The sequence below is a fragment of the Platalea leucorodia genome (assembly GCF_965183815.1).
Source record: "Platalea leucorodia genome assembly, chromosome: 1".
Classification (NCBI taxonomy): domain Eukaryota; kingdom Metazoa; phylum Chordata; class Aves; order Pelecaniformes; family Threskiornithidae; genus Platalea; species Platalea leucorodia.
In genome coordinates this window covers 79,051,788-79,071,388 of record NC_138823.1, presented here as the reverse complement: position 1 = coordinate 79,071,388, position 19,601 = coordinate 79,051,788, and the positions used below count along the sequence as shown (strand labels likewise).

The window sequence follows — 19,601 nt, the reverse complement described above, 5'->3', positions numbered from 1 at the left end:
GCTCAGAAAAAGTCCTTGTTATGGTAGCGTGCTCATCTCTGCCTGTCGCCCTGAATGAGTCCCTACCCTGAAGTGTGGATCAGCTGAGCTGCAAGGTGATTTACAGTGTAAACTGGGTGAAAGTCTCTCTTGGTTCATCCTCCTTTGTTCACTGATGTTTTTTTTCTTTCTCATAATTCTCACACCCTTCTTATAATTTTTTTTAATTTTAGATCTCTTGCATTGATTAGCTTTCTGTACTCTCTCCTCCCCCTTTCCTGCTCTTAAATTATATGTTTCAGGTTTAGACCATTCCTCATTCCTCATTTTTAGAGATTGGATTGAGACATAATATTAAGACTTGATTGATAATGCCACTGCTGTCTACAGCAGGTTCTTTATACCTTTTTTTCTGGGCCGTCTTGAACTAGCAGCTGATGCAAACAGGATATTAAAACAGAAGGAACATAAGCCTGGTGCAGGGTAATAATTCTTGTGTTTCCCTGAGGTCTCCTCTCCCCCTTTGTCTGCTGCCCGGTGTGTTCCCATCATTCTCTTGGTCCTTCCCTCTACGTCCTCTACCTAAATCTTGCATAACATAGTATTTCCATACATATGCTGTCCCCCAAGCTTCCCTGTCTCTTAAAGCACGTGAACTTAGCCTAACTGTTTTCTCACTATGGTGCTGTTGGTACAGAACATTCCCTGAAAATTTTTTTGAAACTCTCTGGATCTTTGCTTCAGCACCTTTCATTAGCACTGCACTGTGTATGTTTTTATGTTGTATACCTTCCTGCGCCTCCTTACCTGAACATCATCCCATCTCTACTTTAATCTGCTTCTAATCTGATGACAGGCTTCTGGTCACATTTAATCTTAAAATATTGGGTTTGGTTTTTTGTTTTTTTTTTTTTTTTTTTTTAAACTGTGCAGTTTGTGTGTGTTTTATGTTTCTGGTCTGGATGTCTCCTCCTTTGCCCAAATATGTGTGTGTGGGTTTATATGTAAGAATCTTGAGTTGAAGTGATACAACCTGTAAACCACTCCATGATGTGTACTCTGCTAGAGTAAATTGGGTTTAGTAGTTTCCAGTGATCCCTCAGATCTCTTTGCTTCCTGTCTAAGCTCCTTCTTCTAATGCATGTTAAGCTATTTACTGATATACAGAAGACTCATCCTAGCTGTGAAATGCAATGGAGGTTACTTCTTTGTTGCCCTTACAAGCATGACACTTGAAATCTGTCTTGTCATTCTGGAGGTGCCCACCTCTGGAAATTCTTTATGTTTGTTTTCTCCTCTGAGCATCCACTGCCCCGTGCTCCTATCTGTTGTACAGCCAGGTGTATACACAATTCAAGAAGAGGTGGGGTTGCTGAATCTGCTTCTGACAGCTTCAAGAAAACAAAGTTTAATGATTACTAGGAGTACAGCAGTTTCCCACAGCTGAGATAGTGGAGTATGTAAACAGTGAGAGGGCAGATTGCAATCCCTGCTGTGTTTCTACACCAGTGGGTTTGAGTTTATGTCAAGGTGATGTCATTCAGGCTGATACTTATGAATATTCCATTACAAAATAATGTGAACAGATGTATGTGATGACGAAACAGAGTAAGAATGACAGTTGAATGCAGTCTGCAAGTAGACAAACATGAGTCTGTGTTGCATTTAAATGCATCATGGGGGAAACCCCAGAACTGAGCCCCCCAAACTCAGATACTTCAGTTTTGTCTCTTGCCTTCTTTTTCCTTAATTTTTATTTGTTTCTTCATGGTAGTTTGCTGGTATGATATTTTCATGGTTCCTAATTTGAACAATTAGTAAAGATTGATAGGCCTTTTGCTTTAAAGCAGACCAGGATTTGGAAATCCTGTTTCAAGTCTTGACATTCGTTGTTCAAAATATGGTGCAGAAGATCAGGCAACTGAAAATTTTTAAGCACAGTTGTTGTCAATTTAAACTGTTGCTAAGCATTCTTAGTTATTATTTTTAAATATAATGCTAGCCTCAAATGAATGATACTGTATCATTTAAAACTATTATAACATATTATAACACCAGGTAGGCCATGTCTGAGTCAAGGGTTTGTTTCCTTAGAAGTGGGAAGGGTATGGTTAATGAGATCTCTTCCAGCTGGCTAGCGTAACTTTGCAACGTAGGTTTTATTGTTTTTTTTCTGGAATGGTCTGGGGCTCTAGTTTCGTGCTGTTTCTGTGTATGAGAGAAAGAAAACTCAAAGGGGCTGTAATTGTATATCATGGCTGATACCTTGTCACCGCATAATTTCTGTAGAACTCGCAAGTGATTCTGAGTATATAAAAACTGTGCTTGTAGCGCTGAAACCTCTTTCATCTAAGTGGGGGTTCAGTCTTTTTTCCCTTACACCTTCTTGTATTTGTATGCAACGTGTGTGTTTGAACAATGAAGCATAAACAATTCAAAACCCTTGTTCAGAAAAATAAGAAATAAGTAGTCATCGCAGCAGATGTTACTGTCTCTTCCCTGAGGGCACAGACAGTCAGAACCCAAATTCCCTTTAATTATCCCAGTAATAGACATATGCACACACATCAGAATGCAGAAATACGTACTTCTAGCTGGAGAAGATCTGGCAGGACAAAGAAAACAGGAATGTGGGCTGGATTTTAGACCTTGAGACTTTGGAGGTTAGAGCGGATTGTAAAAGCGGGTCAGGGGACCAGGGCAGAGCCGTTGCAGTGACTGCGCCTGCCCTGCCTGGAGAGCGGCAGGCAACTTGTGGAGGCAGTGACGTTGTGCCTAGTGAGAGAACCAAGGAGAGATGTGAGGAGTCGGGTAGAAGGAAGTAAGTTTACAGTAGGCTAACGAAAGAAGTTCAAGTTCACTCATCTAAAGTCAGGAAACATATACTTTAAGTATGCTTTATTTTCTGTTTTTCCCATTAATAATAAATAAATTACTCATAGCCCTGCCTCTACCTCCAAAATTGTTCTGAAGCTTAATAGTTGTTTAAGAAACGAAGGCCCAATAAGCAGGTGGTGAACTGTCTGGAAAACGTCAATAGGCTTATGGTCTTGGGATTTGTTTTATTACAGATGATTTAAAGTGGAGAGGAGCTCAGGGAGCTGGCAAAGCTTCTAGAAAAGGCTAGAGCTACATATTTATTTCTTGGCCTCTGCACTTCTCTGTGTAAGGAAAGGCAAGCTTCAGGACTGTGTTAAGTTGTGTTGGATAGTAGAAGGAAGGCAGCTGCCTTGTGATCTAAAGAGACCTCCAGAATACTGGATCTTGAAAGGGAGCTGTAGTTCTGAGGTTGGTTTTGTCTTTTTGTTGGTGTTTGGTTTGTTTTTTTTTTTTCCCCTCCCTATAAGCAAAGATGAGCTCTGAACTGCAGATGGAGATCTGACACGTTTTCATGTTTCCAAAGAGGAACCAAATGTAGTGTGGTAAGACTTAAAAGAGGAATCTTTTAGTTTGTGGTTACTGATTTAATCATGCTGGGTAAAGTCATAACTCCATCTTTTCTTTTATAGAGGATTGGATTGCATTAGCTAACCCTGCCTAAACAATTGTTTTTATTTTCTTCCTTGGCAGGAAGAAATGATGTTTTATTTTCTTATATCTTCCTGGATCCCTATTTTAGAAACTGTACAGTTCTTACTGTCTAATTGCTGTCTTATTACCAGAATGCCTATATTTTCCAATGTATTATCTAGATAAAATATCCTTAATTTTTAGAAGAAATATTTTTAATTTTCAGTTTTATTAAAAATTAGGGATTAGCTACTATAAATACATATTCTTTTGTTTCCCAGTTATGATGTCCACATACTCTTAATTCTGTATTACTAAAGTCAGCGGTGTACACCGCCCCAGTATAAACGTATTCTGTATGGTAAGGGCTATATGCAGTGATTTTTTTCCTTAAAATGCAGTACTGAGTATTGTAACAGACCTGTCTGTCTTAATCCTTTCATTTTACAGAGAAGCATGAAATGGTGTCAGCTGATGCCATCTTTTTGTTGTTGAACTAGTACTTTTCTCTGCATATGTTGCGTTCAGTCTGTTGCTGGTGTACTCCATTTAGATTATTAGAGCCTTCTGATAGCAAAGACTGTTAGATCTGTTATATCCATGACCCTCCTTAGCCTTGACGTCTGGATGTTTGTACCATATATATGAAAATGTGGACATGCTAGCTATGTTCTAATCTCAGTAACAGGTGGACCAGGAATTTCGCTGGGACATTGGGCTCGGATTGACTTGGCTTTTTGATTTTTTTAGAACAGATTTGTCTCTTTCTGTAAGGTTTAAATGTTAGAGTTGTTTTTTTCTTGTTTGTCCATTTGACTAAGGTTCTTAACACAGTAGTTTGTCCTTCTGGTGTACTAAAAATTAGAGAAAAGGCACCTTCCTGGCCTCTGATTCATCCTGGTGGAGTATATATGTGCTTGGCATCTAAGGGTCAGATTGCTTGGGTATTTTCTTGCTCCTTATACATAACTTCAAATCTGGGATTAAAATGCAATGCCGGTACTACCTTTAAGCTCTACTATTGTAAGAAGCATTAATAATTATTTTCTGTGCCCCTGAAATGCATGCTAAAGAAGGACAGCATTAGGAGCCGTGTAGAAAGGGTTAATGAATGCCCCGAGTGTTGACCAAGGCTGTAACTATATTGAGTGTTCCTGGCTTTGCATCCTTCAGGGAGTCTGCGTGCACAGCCTAGGCAACTGGCACTCTACAGCGTTTCCCTGTGGGCTTTTCCCCAAACCTCTGGTGGAGGAGAGCTCCGCAGCATGGGCAAGACGCAGTCACCTGAGTGATACAGTTCTGCAAGACAACCTGCCTAAGCAGTCAGGATCATAAAGCTAAGGGGGTATATGGCCCTGGAAGCAGGTCTGCCAACATACCATTGCATGTAGAAAGCATACGTCTGGACTTACAGGTTTTGGAAAAGCAGCCTGTAATGGGCAGGCCTTCTCTGCTTTGCACTGAGTTGCTGTCTTCAAAGTGTTCGGCTTCTACCATGGGCCTTATGGAAGAATAGCAAGTAGCAGGGCAGATGTTTGTGCTCAGATTTTGTCATGAGTATAACTGGTGTACTGTTTTTGCTGGGGTACTTCTAACTCCTAGAATGGGTCTTTTCTGTAAGAGAAATGGAAAAATATTTGCTGTGCTTACTATATTTGTTAGAGGATTTTTTTTATTATTATTTATGATTTGCTTGTGTTGTCTTTGATTGTCTTTCTCAAAAGAAATGGCACTTCTAATGATTTCATGGTTAATGCATCCAGCAGGAATATACCCATAGGGGAAAAGCCCATTCTGGCCTGTTTTGCAACAGTGCTAGGCTAGGATAGAGGAAGAATTTACTCTAAAGTAAGTAAAAGTATGTAAAGAATAACTTTAAGTCATTAAGTAATGTACAATAATGTACATTAAGTACAAGTATGTAAAGAATGGCTTTGCAAATATGTAAAGAATATCTTGCATTTGTATGGGTTTAAGCACTATGTACCAGAAATAGAACCACCATAGCTGTGGTGGAGCTTCACGGCACTGCAGCCTGAGGAGAGCACGAGGTCGTTTGTTCAGGTGTAGCGTAGGCTTCTCTCCATTACAATGACAAGCAGACAAGCCCTGATGCCTGAGCTAGGACTCTGTTTGCGGCTGTGTTTTCAGAAGCTCATCTGAGGAAAAAAACACCTTTATATGATATCTTATATTGTCACTTACATGTTTGTAACTATAGCTGCTTTCTTCCCATTATTTCCTACTTTTTTTTTTTTAAACCTTATTGCTCAAAATTATTTAAAACACGGAGTCATTGTACACAAATGCAGAGCAACACGTGCCTTGAATAAGTCCTAGAAAAATAAGTTGTGTTGTTGACAAACTAAACCTCAGCCCCTTTTGGATAAGCAGGGGTGAAATGTGATTGGTTTCAGAAGTAGTACAGCCGTTCTTTGGCTAAACTGTCATGATGGAGTCCTCTTTTTTTGTTGGAACCTGTGGAATAGTATTTGCACATACTTCCTTTCCTTGCTTGAGCTGTGGTACCTTTTTTCCTTTCACCCGCAGTGAGTCAATGACTTACCAGCAAGGGTGTGTTTAATGCATTTCTGTGAGGAGAGAATACAGGGAAAGAGCTAGAAAAGACTGGTGATTGGAAATGTAGGAAAAAAAAGTATAGACAAAAGTGAATTGTAAAAGATGCAGCAGGCTCCGGCATGCCATTTTTCTTCTCTTTTTTTCCAGCACAGAGCAATGCTTGTTTTTCTGAAGTTGTTCTGAGTGAATTTATTATTCATGGATATATTTATATTATTATGGAAATTTTAAAATGAGGACTTAACAATCACAGAAGGAATTGATACCAATGATGCACAGAAATTACTGAAGAAAATCTTGTTTTTCTCAGGCCTAGTTTTAAAATAGTTAGGGGCAATGGAGTCCTGAAGCATCACAGCAGAGTGTTTACAAGTGCACCTAACTGTGTCCTTAAAGCGCGAATGTTGCAAATAAATCCCAAAACAGGGCGCTCTGAATGAGCGAACAGGTGGATCGCCTCTTGCCAGCCGTGACACCTCGCTTAATAGATTCCCCTGGGATTGATGGGGCTGGCACCAGGGCAGTGGGGGTGATGTAATGGTGTCAAGGTGGCACATCATTGCGGAGACTTCTGACTCATCTCGCTGCCTTTGAAGAGGATAGTAATGTAACTTGAGTATCACAGGAAGAAGATGGGGATTATTGTATCATCCTTAGATTAGATGCATTTAATTATAAAATAACTTTAGCATGTGGTAGTATATTTTAATTTTCTTATGATAAGATTAGTGAATTTGTCGTACCAATGCCACTCAGAGACTTCTGTTAATATTGCAAATCTGCTCGTTTTCAACTGTGGTGGTATTATTATTATTATTATTATTATTATTATTATTATTATTATTATTATTATTATTATTATTATTATTTTGCTAACAGAGTTTCTTCAAGAAGGTGGTACTGCACTTATGTTTAACTTTGTGCTCACTGTTTTCAAAAAGGACAGTGTGGCATGAGGTGTCACATACATACACCATAAACACTACTGAAATTTTTAATATCTATGTTAATTTTTTAATGAAATCAGGAGGTCTTTATTGTCTTTTAACTTTGTTATTTACCATTAAAGATCATTTCTCAATTCAGTTCTAAACATACCACTGTATTCCTTATTAGTTATTTCTCAATTTATTTTACTGTTTACTGTAGCTCTACTTTGAAGGGCTGAATAATAAAACTTAGGTTAGAGAGAACTTTACTGTTTCATTTGCGAAGATCTGTAGAGCTCAGCCCTTGGCAAGTCCTTGGACAATGTAAACCAAACAAGCTATGGCCTGTTGGGCAGATACTAAATTTAAAGAAAAACCGAGACAGATTTCTGAACTTTCATTTTTTTGTATGAGTATCTAACGTCCTCCTGCCCAGCTTTGATTGTTAACCTCCTTTTTCTTTAAAGCTCTTTAGGAGACTCCCTTGACCTTTCCTAGGAGCTGAGGGGACTTCAGTGCATTTGCTTTGCCATAGGTTTATGAGCCATGGCAAACTTTGTTTCCTATTAAACCTAAGTTATTAAAAAAACCCTCCAAAACCTGAACCCCCCCAAGGAAAACCCACAGCATGTGATTCACAGCATGTGAAAGAGAGCTGTAGCTTTCTCAGAATCCACCTTTTTCAATACCTATCTTTTAGTTCCATGGGAAAATGTGCATTTTCTTTTGGGAATGTTTTTGAGTTATAAGGCCTGCAGATTTCAGTCCTGTAATAGCAATTAAAAAAGAAAATTAATCGTTTTTTGCTAGGAGTAAGTATGTCTTGAAGGTACCAAAAGGACCCAGCGTGTGTTGGGAGACCAGCTGTTGTCATGACTGTATCTATACCATGATATAGCTTTCCATAGACAGGTTTAAGTCTGAAACCGATGCCTGCACAGCGGTAAAGATGCATACTTAGTCTTAAAGCAGAAAAAAATCCAGGCTGAAGGTGTGTCTGAATAAGTGTTTTCAGTATCAAGAGTAAGAAGAGAGAAGTCACTAAAGGGCTAGGTATTTTATGGTGCTGCACATGAACTGAGGGCAGAGGAAAGGGAGGGGAAGGCCAGGAAGGGGAGGGTTAAAATTGGAAAGGGGAGGGATGTTGCTGTTTGTCACCTCTGATCAGCAGGCAGTACGGTTAGGTTATGTGTCAGCAGGCCAGCTTAATTAACTTACACATTTATTTATGGTACTGTTGTAGTATGCAAAATCTATAGCTGTGTTATTTTGTAAAGCTTGTCATGTTGCATCTACGTGAAAACCATTAATAAACTGAAATTATTATTGCTTACTGCTTTACCATGAGTACTTAATTCAAAGAAAAATAATTTAGAGACCTTTAATAGCTTGTTATGCATTTTTGACTCTAAGGAGATAACTCGTAACAGAACGGAAAGGTCTTGTTTCACCTAAGGCTTTTCAGCTGGATTTTGCTGTTTAGATGAAAATAAATCTAATTTTTCTGTTGATTTAGTTACATAAATTTTCTGTAGTATAACTCAAAGCAGAATTTCACCAGTAAGCTTTTACTTTTACAGTTTACATGGGTTTTGTTTAACTGTCTTTTTTTGTTTCTTTTTAGTTTTTTTTTTTTTGTTTGTTTTCCCTTACAGAAGTCTCACAAAGTTGTAGCTTTACCTTGTAAAGACTTATTCCTGCGTGACACATGATGCCACTGTGACACACATGAGATACAGTTTCAGAGTGTTTACTGAATAAAAACCAGCTCTCGCTGCCATTTGCTCTTCCTGACCTTATTCCCTCAAGCAACACCACTGCTGAAGGCAACAAAGACAGGATAAAATAATTTATATTTTGGAGGGACAGAGGGGGATCAGATTTCAGAGAGATTTCTTAGCAAGTCCTAATTCTCTTCTTGTTCTCTAGCCTGGGCTTGCCTTGCCCTGCCTGGCCCCTGCCACCTTGCTCCAAACCTGGAAATGGTCTCAGTCACCTGCTTGCTGTACCTTGAAGCTTTAGCGTGCCTTGCTGAGACAGCGGGACAAGTGGAAGAGAATTGCGTCCTTGAATCTCAGTCTTCCCTGCAGTCTTCTGGCACCGCAATACCTCTGTGTACTGAAATGTCCCTGGCCTACCATGCTATGGGGAGCTACTGCTTTCCTTGTTTTACAGGAGACCAAGGGTCTCATTTATTGTAGCAATATGGAGCTGAAGTAATCCCGTTCTCAACTGCTTGCTTTGTCTCACTTTCAGAGACTGCTGTTTCCACAGCGGGTCTGAATTTATCTGTGTGCAGATCTGCTGCTGAGCCAGTGCCGTTTTCAGCTCTGCATATTTGCACACAGCAATACAAATTGAATGTTAGCATTTGAATTGTTAACATTGATAGCCTGAGTTGTACTTTGGCAGTTTAGGAGTAGACTTGTGTGTGATTCTGCAAGATTGTACCTCAGAGGCAGAAACCTCTGGGTGTGAGCATAGACAGAGCGAGGCCAGGGAGCCATGGCTGCCTTCTCAAAGAGTGCAAATTCCCCATATGTGCAAGGCAGCGCTTCCCATGGCTTGTGCAACCATGTGGAAGGGGAACATAGCAGCCAAGGGACTAAACCCATGTCCTGGGTTGTCTTTCCAGCCCCTCTTGCGACCTCTGCCCACTGGCTTGGTTGGACTCCCAGCCTGGGTCCTCTATTCTGTCTTTAAAACCCTGATTTTTTCCGTAGGATATATGTTCTGTGGTTTTATCAGTTATTCAGCAGTATTATGATTTTATCTGAATTTCTGCTACTTTATGAGATGGTTTAACATCCATTTCTGTCCTAGTCAGAGTACTTGATACAAGGAAAAGTAGCCTCTCTGCATCTCTCAGAGCTGTTTCTGGTTGGGAATGTGTGTGTGTGTGTTGTATGTGTGTGTGTATTTTTTCTGTGAACACCACGTGCATATTCTGTGTCATAAACTGATAAACATAATTTTATTTAGCTTTATTTTTCCTTTTTTTTTGTGAGATTCTTCAAGACTTACATCTGGATTTCCTCATCTTCATGTCCTACCTAATTTCTCAACTTTTTATAACTTTGTTTCATACAAAATGCATGACTGAAAAGTTAAGGTTTCAAAATCAAGTACAAAAAAGTTAAGAAATGCCTTATATATATATAAATATACATAGGTAAGTAAGTATGTATAAAGCTACACAGGCCTATAACATATGTATATGTGTGTGTATATTTTTTTTCCTCCTACGGAATCCTACTAGGTTCTATGCACAGCATCTGCAGTAGTAGCTAATGGCAGCTATAATCATAGTTATCTAACATGTGGCCCCATCCCCTTTCCCACCCAGTGTTCAGACCCTGATTTGAGAACCTGTCCAGTGCAGATGGAATCAACAGTGAATTTAGCTACAAGTTCTGCAGAACATGTACAAACCGGCATTACAGGCCTGAAATTGCCCAGATGCATACAAGCTGTCATTAAAAATGCAGAAGTTAGTTTTCTGACACCCAAGTGATTCTATTGCATGGTCCCATCTGTTTTTCCAAAGTATACGATGCTACAGCTTCTGCACAGTGCATTTAATGGTTCTCTGCAACGGCTGAACACGTTTTGACGCAGAATAACATTTTTCTCCTGGGCCCTCTCCTTAGGAATGGATGACCTACTTGTGCTGAAGCTTTAATATTTAAATTATGAACAAATCATCCTGAAACAGGCACCAGACATGGATTATTTGAACCCAGACATTTCCAAAAGGAGAAATATGCTCATGAGCGAAGAAGGGAGCTTAGAATGGGTGTTGGCATCCTGAGCTGCAACTGGTGATACCAGTATCAAAAATTACACTGCCACGGCACTCTCAGGGGGATTGATATTGATTCTGTATTCTAAATGGTCGTGACCATGTGCTCACCTTCAGTCTTTTTATTGACGGTTTCACATCTATAATCTTCAAATAGACAGTTCCACAGCCAGTTGTGCCATACATATATCATACAGCCCTCTTCACCTTTCACATATGTTCCAGACCACTGTTTTGTGACTACATTAAAAAAAAAATAAGAAAAATGCTTCACTATCCTGAGAATTGGGAGAGAAACTCTAGAAGATGAAGCTTTTGCACAACTGCACTTTTTTAAAAGAACCATTTATATCATTACAGCAATTTTATGTATTCTGTGTGTCTGTGCAAAAAAAAAAAAAAAAAAAGCTATGTTCCCAGAACAATGTTTGTGTTCATATAGCCACACTGTTATGTATCCAACTAGTGATATGAATGCAAAAATAACTACTAATAATGCAAATATTTAAGGATTTGGTGTGCAGTTATTTATGTGTGTTTAACTTTGAAAGGAGAAATAGATTCATATTCTGAATACAAATAATGCTCCTTGCTGATTTTCAGCAACTCACCCACTTGTCTGCCCTGTTTTATGTAGCACTAAATTGATCTGAGAAAGGCAGGTTAAAAAAACAAGTTCACCTGAACGTCAAGCATTTTCCCTTTTTCATCCCTCATGTCTCAACCTTTTTATTGTGAAAATGATGAAAAGTCAAATTTGCTTGTTTTTCTCATTGTTTTCCAGTCGATCGGGTCCTTTTTTAAAGAACAAAGCAAAAAAAAACAACCCCCCAAGTCCTCAGCTGCTTCTGATGCATGGAAAATTAATCTGACTTCACTTGAATATGTACCAGTGGGTTGCAGTTGTATTGTGGTGTTTTCTGCTTTACCTAAGGAGGAAAAACACATCTGGCTTATAAATCAGACCAAAATTTGAATACTTCATTCAAGCGTGTATTGGGTCTATATATTTTACAGGCCTGTATATATTTTACAGGCCTGTAGTGTAAATTACGTGGTATGATGGTAAAAGTCTCCTATGTTTCCTTAGAGGACCATACTGAGAAAACTTGCAACCCCACAGTATCTGCAAATGTGATGTTCTACAACTATGACATTTACAGTAACAGTTGTATTTCTTGATTGTTTTTAGAAATTGCCCCTTGGTTACATGTGTTCAGAGCAGAAGATGCTGTGGACTTCTCACAGTTGACGTTTGACCCAGGACAAAAAGAGCTTATTGCTGGAGCAAGGTGAGAAATCTATTTTCTTTTCATTTTGCATCAGACTGGATTTTGTTCTTTGTTGATAAGTGATATTGAGCCAAATTCTAACATCAGCTTGCTCTCGTGTGACTCCATTGCCTTCCAGACTCACTAAACTGAACATTATGTTTGTTTATTTCTTATTCCTGACCAAAGTTAAAAGATGGACTGCCAGGTATCAAGGATCCTAATAGCTTACACTATTCTCATTTTTAAGAAGACTGTCCCGGAGTACTCTCAAACTTTGGATGCATGGAGTAGAACAGGCAGATGCTGTATGACAATGTGTCAAAAGTTACCATAGCGTAAAACTTATGATGATCCCAAATTTGGCTACTCAATACAGCTCTTTGTGCTTGGGTAATTCTAATAGTTATTCAGTACAATGCCAGGAATGATCTGTTAAAGACTGCAGAATTAGTGGTAAAGTCTATAATTATAATTTTTGCACAGTAGGACAGTACTTTGCAAGCTGTGATCAACAGTGACACTATTTTAGGTGTCAGCATTGAAGCAGTGACAGTCCTTGAACGCCATTTTTTTTTCTCTTAGCATATGAAATATAGTAATACATTTTGGTTGGCAAAAAATTTTAACCATCTAAACTTATTATTTAAATTTGCTTTCTGAATATATTTTACTCTTGAATTAATGAAGTTCTAGTCACTTCATTTTTCTGTTAGATTTAGCATTGGAATGTACTTCTGTTTTCAAATTTTTTTCTTAGTTGAAGATGAGGTTCAAAATACACAGTCATAAAATGCGAGAAAACTTTTTTCCCATGTGCCAGTGGAAGTTGCTTAGCTACAGGGGCACAACTTTTTGAGTGTGAAGAGATATATATGTCTCTAGCCCACCTGAAGTGGGATATCCTGTGCACTCATGTTGATTTTTCTATTCTGTAAGCTGCCAAATGAAATGAGGCATGAGGCTGTCAGCTGGCACTGTTCTGTACAGACAGTGTAAGAGCTGTCTGAGCCTCTCCTCAGTCCCATAGAATTGTGTGTTGGATCGATGCACACTGTATAGATCTCAATAAGCAATGAAAAAAAAAATATTTTTTTCCCTCCTCTCTTTTTTTTCTCTGTACTGCTTGTCTGGGCTCCAAATCTCAGCAAAGAATATGCTCATTTAAACTCGTGATTTTGATGAAGTCTTTTGAATCACTATGGGAAAAGCTTTGGATGATTTTGTTGAATAGTCAGTGACTATGAAAAAATGCCAGCTGCCAATTCTGCCTTGTGCAAAAGAACCAATACAGTAAAAGCAATAGGATTCATTTGCTTTTTCTATAAGTTAATGCTGCTTCAGAGCTTTATGTCTCTTGTTCTGGCTAAAATTGCAAAATGAAAAATATTCAGTGTTTTTAAAATCACAACAGAAATCTTTATTTTCCACAGTCCAATATAGCTGGCTGTTATTCGTTCATAGAATTTAATGGATGTTTCCTTTCCTATTCTGCATTTCCATTCTCAATTCTAAGCTTTTCTACAATGCTGTTGTGTTTGGCCATGGAAAACTCACTTTAGAATGACTGCACTTGCCAGCAGGTTTCTCTAATTGTACATATTATTGATATTAATATATCCGTTTCACAACACATTTTTCTCTTGAAGCATTGTGCCAGACTATATGGTGAAAGTCATTGTATGTCATGGAGTCATAGATTCAGAGACAAGCAACCAGTTGTCAGGGTGCTGTAGTCCCAAAAATGCAAGTGTTGATCTTACTGATTATGCACCTCTTGCATGTAGTACCCGCTACCATGTAGAATGAATCTGTTCACTCTGAATATGACGTTGAGATTTCTGCTTGTTTGAAGGAGTGATATTTGCAGCCTTTCATAGTCTCAGCTGGCTGCACTGATATTTTTTTTCTTAACACACTGTTTGTAGTTACCTTTCACCCAGGGCCATCTGAACAGAGCATTGATATTACTGTACTTGTGCTATGGCCTGTGGATAAAATTTTAGTACAAGTTGCTTGTAGATCTGCCTCACAGGATTCACATATCTGAAGAGCAGTTAGAAGAATTAATTTTCTGTCCTAAGCCACAAATATGCTCTCATAAAGACAGTGAAGAGAATGCACTGTTAATTACTCCTCCCTGGTGAAATATCTTTTGATATACAGTTATTTCTCTTAACATATTCTAACTAACACTTCAGTACTGAAAAACTGATAACTATGTGCAATGTGATTTCAGTAAGATCTGAACAGTTAAAAGTTCCTGTTCAGTTGTGAAAATGATAATTTGTAGCCCTCTAACATGGTTTTCCCTTCTCTACCCAGTCAGTGGTAGAGAAGGGAAATGTGCAATGTGGCACGTGACAAAGCTACAAATAAACTTAGATTACTCTGTTTACACTGCCAAGAGAAGTACTCCCATTATGATTTTCTGGTCCAGCATCCACACAAAAACAGGGGGTGATGCTTGCACCTCTAGGCTTCTGCTTTAGTAAGATGGTGTTCTTCTAAACCAGAGGAATGATTTTCATAGCCAGGAGCTGTGTCCTGGCTCAGCTTAAGTTTATAATTGATTTTTTTTTTTTTTTTTTTTCACCTCAGTGGAGTTTAGTGAATTCTTCCCCCAAATTTCTCTGTCTTAGTAACCAAACAAAATCGTGTTGTGAAAATTTGACACTATTGGAAATTCTTAAATTCCTTTTCCATCACTGATATTCACTGTGGGTGATTCTCTTCCATTTTTGAAGTTCTACAGCTTCTAAAGAGGTTCATGACTTGTTTGTCTTCATAAGCAAGGTAGCGGAGATCCCAGCTGAGATCCAGACTGGATTCCTATTGGGAGCTGCCAATGTCATGCAGTTATGTAAAAAGACAGATCTGATCTGATGACACCTCAAAAGGTGTCTCCCGTAGTGACAGAGAACTATGGGTATCGTTGCATAAGGTCCTTGGGAGACTTTAAACTGTAGTAGTGTGTATTATTCTGTTTATATACGCTTAAACAAGGTTAACTGAAGTTAGAAAGAGATGTAGGGAAGGGCTGCTAAAAGGCAAATGAAGAGGGCTGGAATTGTAGTGCAGGAAAACAAAGGCTGAGCGTGTGTGCAGCGCCTGCCCATAAATCCATCAGCAGGTACATCTAGGGAAGGAAATAGCTGTATAAACTACACAGTAGTGTTGGCAGAAAACCAAATCAGTTTAAGTTGGCCATGGGTAATTCAGTCAAGAAACAATGAGTTTTGTCACATTTTAGCAGCGCGAACCAAACAAGAACAGAAATATTTTTGAGACAGAGTTCTCTGAATATATGACAGGGACATTATTCTATAGTATTCACCATAGCAGGCAATGACTGGGAAGGTAGTTACTAGTCCTATATTGCTCAGATTAGTCTTGCTTGTCCAGTTTGGGAAATAAAGGTGGCCTTCTTCTGTCTGCGGGCATTCTGTAGTTGCTGAGCAAAAATAAATTTTTTACAATTTTGTCTGCCCTCCCCTCCTCCCCTGCCTCTGCAAGTTGTCTTCCAGTCCTCGTGAGAAGTCTCTGGTTGATATTTTATTTTGTTCTGCAAAATGTCCAGTTCTCCTATAGGTCTTGAGTTGATTAATTTGAAGTCTCCTAGCCTTATTTCAGTTTCCTTACACCATCTGCAGAGATCTACAAATGTTACTACTCTAATACTAGCACACACATTCACTTCAGTCATCCAGTCCACCCTGGCACTGGTATTTCCCTCGCTCTGAGGAGTTGCCTAAGATTTGGAGCCACCCCTCTCTTTTCCTCTCCCACCACCCCCATTAGGGGGAGAGACTACTGATCCAAATGAACTTTGGTTTTGGCTCAGTCTGGCTTGTTTCTGGAGTGTGCACAGTCATGTGTCTCTGCAATAGAAACAAGTAACTGCAGTCTGTTTTCTTGTTCACCTTTCAAATTCCTCACAAATCCTGTACTGCAACTGTGGGAAGTGTCTTTATTTCTTAGGTCACACTCATATACGTTTCCTACCATGAAGTCCAATGCCTTTGAGTAGCTGCTGCTTTAGTTTCTGACTATTGCTATGCAGTACAGGTTCAATTATACCTCCTGTTTTAATTGTAAAAGGAGCTAGCACAACTTTCAGGTTTAATGAGTCTTGCACTTGTCTTTGTGTCAGAGTCACTTGACGATCATTAACGCCTTCCAGTGTAACAGGTCTGCTTAATAACATATATTGGATCTGAAGCGTGAATGTTGTAATACTTTTGTTTTAAAACAGTGTCATTTGGTCTTCCATCAATCTGCTGTGCAAAAGGAGATATATGTGTACCATTAGCAGGGGCTTCAGAGGGAGACGAGTATCTTCTAAAACGACTGATGAGTTAGCCTGGATCTCAGTAACAACCTACAGTTGCCCTGCTTGCCTGGGACATTTTTGCACAAATTGTCCATGTAGAAAAATTCATTTAGATAGCTTTGCGAAGTGGGGGAGTGGGGTGGAGGGGGTGGGGCCAGACAGGGGAAAAGGCAGAGGGAGAAATTTATCTTGCCCGACTTTGATCAAACAGCCTAAAGTGCAGAGTGAGGACAAGCAAAGACTACAGTTCAATTTATGAAGCTGAATTAAGGGAAGAAGAATGATTTTTATTACAGTTGCTGGGTTTTAAGATTTGCATTTGAAGAATGTGACAGATTTTTCAGTGTTATGTCAAATGGGTCTAGATTTAATGTAAAAGGAACTTTTTTTCTGAATAGGTATGTGCTAAATTGTATGAGATTATACGTTTATGTAAAATGGAAAAAAAAAGAAAATAGATTAATGAGAAACTGTACAGAGAAAATTCAGTATGGATGTAAACCAGTTGTTAGTACATTACGAAGACTATTGGCTTTTGACACAGGGCAATGTAGCTATGTTCCCATGAAACTGTATCTTTAAAATTTGCCCCAGGCATTGTTCTTAGCATCACATATGACCTGGCAGATAAAAATAAATGAGTTCTCTTGAAATCTGAAACCTTCTAGAGAATTCATTTGTTTTCTTCAAAAAAAAAAAAAAAACCAAAAACATATGGCAGGGCAGAATTTACTTTTATAATTAAGTGGCAGCAGTGAAGGATTACTCTCATGGCATTAGCTCCTCAGTAAGCTCAAGGAAATGAGAGACTGCTTGTTTATCTTATTCTGATAAATCCTGATAAAATATTCAGATGAATATTTCTCTCTGTGTTATTTAGTGGACTGACTTAGCATCTAATCAAATATGATAATGACTTCTGTATTTTGAAATGCCAGTAAGCATGGAGATTCATGGATTTCCCCAAGAACAACCTTGCCTTCTTTTCCTGTGTGGAAGCACTTTGCCATATGTCCTGAAGCGTTTTCTTTGTTTCTTTCTTGGAAAGGTCAATTGAGGGGGGAAAAGACCAGCTCAGGGGAAGGATATAGTGGTGTCTGAATTGCCTTGGCATATAGAGCATTGCCTTTTTTTCTCCTCATTCCCTGACAATGCACTAAACACTTACCAGCTCTAGTTTTTATAAATCAAAAATTGTTAAAAGTGTTCCAGCCATTTTGGTAAAACAAGAGTCAACGAGAAGCATGTCTCAAACCCAGTAGGTTGGGGCAAAAATGTTGAGGTTCAAAATAATTAGTTACATTTTCCTTTTTATCCATTCTTTTTTTTCTTTTTTTGGTGACTTTTTTTTTTTTTTCTTAATGGTTTTATTCAGACCATGCAAGAAGAATTATGTCAGAAGAAACTTGTTTGTTTAAAGGGAAAATGAAGTAATCCTCCTCCTCCCAAGCCTCCTGTGCTTGAAATGATGAACTGGTAGGAGCCTAGCTGGAGTTCATTCTTAAGATGTGGTAATTTATTTTTTAAAATTCAAGTTGGGCTAGTTCAGCTATACTTTAAAATTATATAGTTACTTATCAGAAATGGGTCTCAAAGCTATTCAACATTTTTTTTTAAATTGTATAATATATATTTAGACATATCTTACATTATTTTTTACATAGAGCACCCTCATAATGGTGGCTTTCTCCTGTACGTTCTCCTGCAAGTTAATTAAACTTGCTTTGAGGGTTATAACTTGCCTTGATGTGGCTTACTGCCTCAGTCACTCCTTATCTTGCTGATGAAGGACTGTAACAGTATGCCTTTTCACTTAATTAGATGTGTGTTTGGGAACATTAATTTGAACCATTACCACTACTTGCCATAATAACAGAAAGGCAAATTAAAGGATTCATTAACAGTGGTTTAAGAATCTCTAATAAAGGAATAAATAACTGTACAGGTTTGCTTCTTGCTGTTGTCTACTCCCAGCATGAGAATCTGAGAGCTTCTTGTTAATGAGTTGCTCTGAGCACTACATATTGGGAGAATATACAGGCACCAGGAATTAGCGCTATGTTCTTCGAACATCCATCTGGGTTTTATTGCTCCTTTAACACTTGGTTCAGGGTAATCAATGTCTGTCCTTCCACTGATTGATCTGATCTAATCTAAGGTATGGTTTAATGTTAAATCTAAGAGAAATTATCATCCTACTGCTGCAGAAAGAGGAAGGTCTTTCTCCCCCTACTGCTTCTCTTTCCTACATTGCCTAATGGGTTCCTAAATGTTTTTAAAAGCTAATGCTTTGTACCTCTCCTGCTCATGCCTTGTTCCACTATGCAATTTTCTCCTCCTTTGCACCAGCTCTGGTAATAGTCTGGTTGTAGAGTAGCACTAGTCAATTCACTTACCCCACAAAAATTACTCATTCTCTTGTGTTGATTTAACATCTTGCCATTTTAATTAGTGGTACTAACATGATGCATCATCAGAGGAGCCCTGGAGTTGACTCGGGGTAAGACAAAAAGAGAAATGGCACGGGTAAATGGGACTTCTTTGGCAGAGAACACTGCTATTTCAGAGTAAGCCCTCTTTAGAAGTTACATCAGATGAGTGGTGTTCTGAAGGTACCTGTCTTTAATTGAAGTCATGACACACTTGATCTGTGCTAGCAGTAGTACATGTCCTGCTGCAGAATATGGCAACTTATGCCTTCTCTTGGTTCCTGGTTAAACTGTGTTTTCATGTCAGTTAGCTGCTCCTTTCTTCTGCAGTGAATGTTAGTCCAAACATATGGTTTTTGTCCTACATTGCCAGCAGTTTGGTCCTTGCTGAACTTGTCTGCTTGTGTGTGCCATTACGGCACTGAAATGCAGGGCAGGGAGCTACCAGCTGGCCAGAGGCTGATAACCATGATATAGAAGAAATCCTAGAGAGGTCCCACTTGGAGCAGCAGTCAGGGCTGTGAAGGACTCTCCCCGCCCCTGAAACATTGGTGCCTTGCATGAGTTACTCCAGCGCCCTTGTGGATGCACTTGAGTGGCTGCACTCATCTTGTGAGAGGGCTGCTCGGATGCTAGGTAGGCGTGTGGGTCTCAGTCCTCATTCCAAGAGTACAGTCAGAAAAGTTAACAGTGCAGTGATGCGTACTGTGTACATGACCTTCACCTCTCAAAATTTGATGGGAGCAAGATTGCATTTTATATAGAGAT

The 19,601-nt window shown here is 38.9% G+C and overlaps 1 protein-coding gene across 1 annotated transcript in view; it reads left to right on the top strand.

The window, feature by feature from the left end:
* The window catches only part of SEMA5A (semaphorin 5A), a gene marked incomplete at its 5' end in the record, with an annotated part of 346,806 nt that overhangs the window by 115,948 nt on the left and 211,257 nt on the right, over positions 1-19,601 (top strand). The window contains 1 exon segment of the mRNA XM_082303954.1: positions 11,993-12,092. Coding sequence (XP_082160080.1) covers positions 11,993-12,092 — 100 coding nt within the window.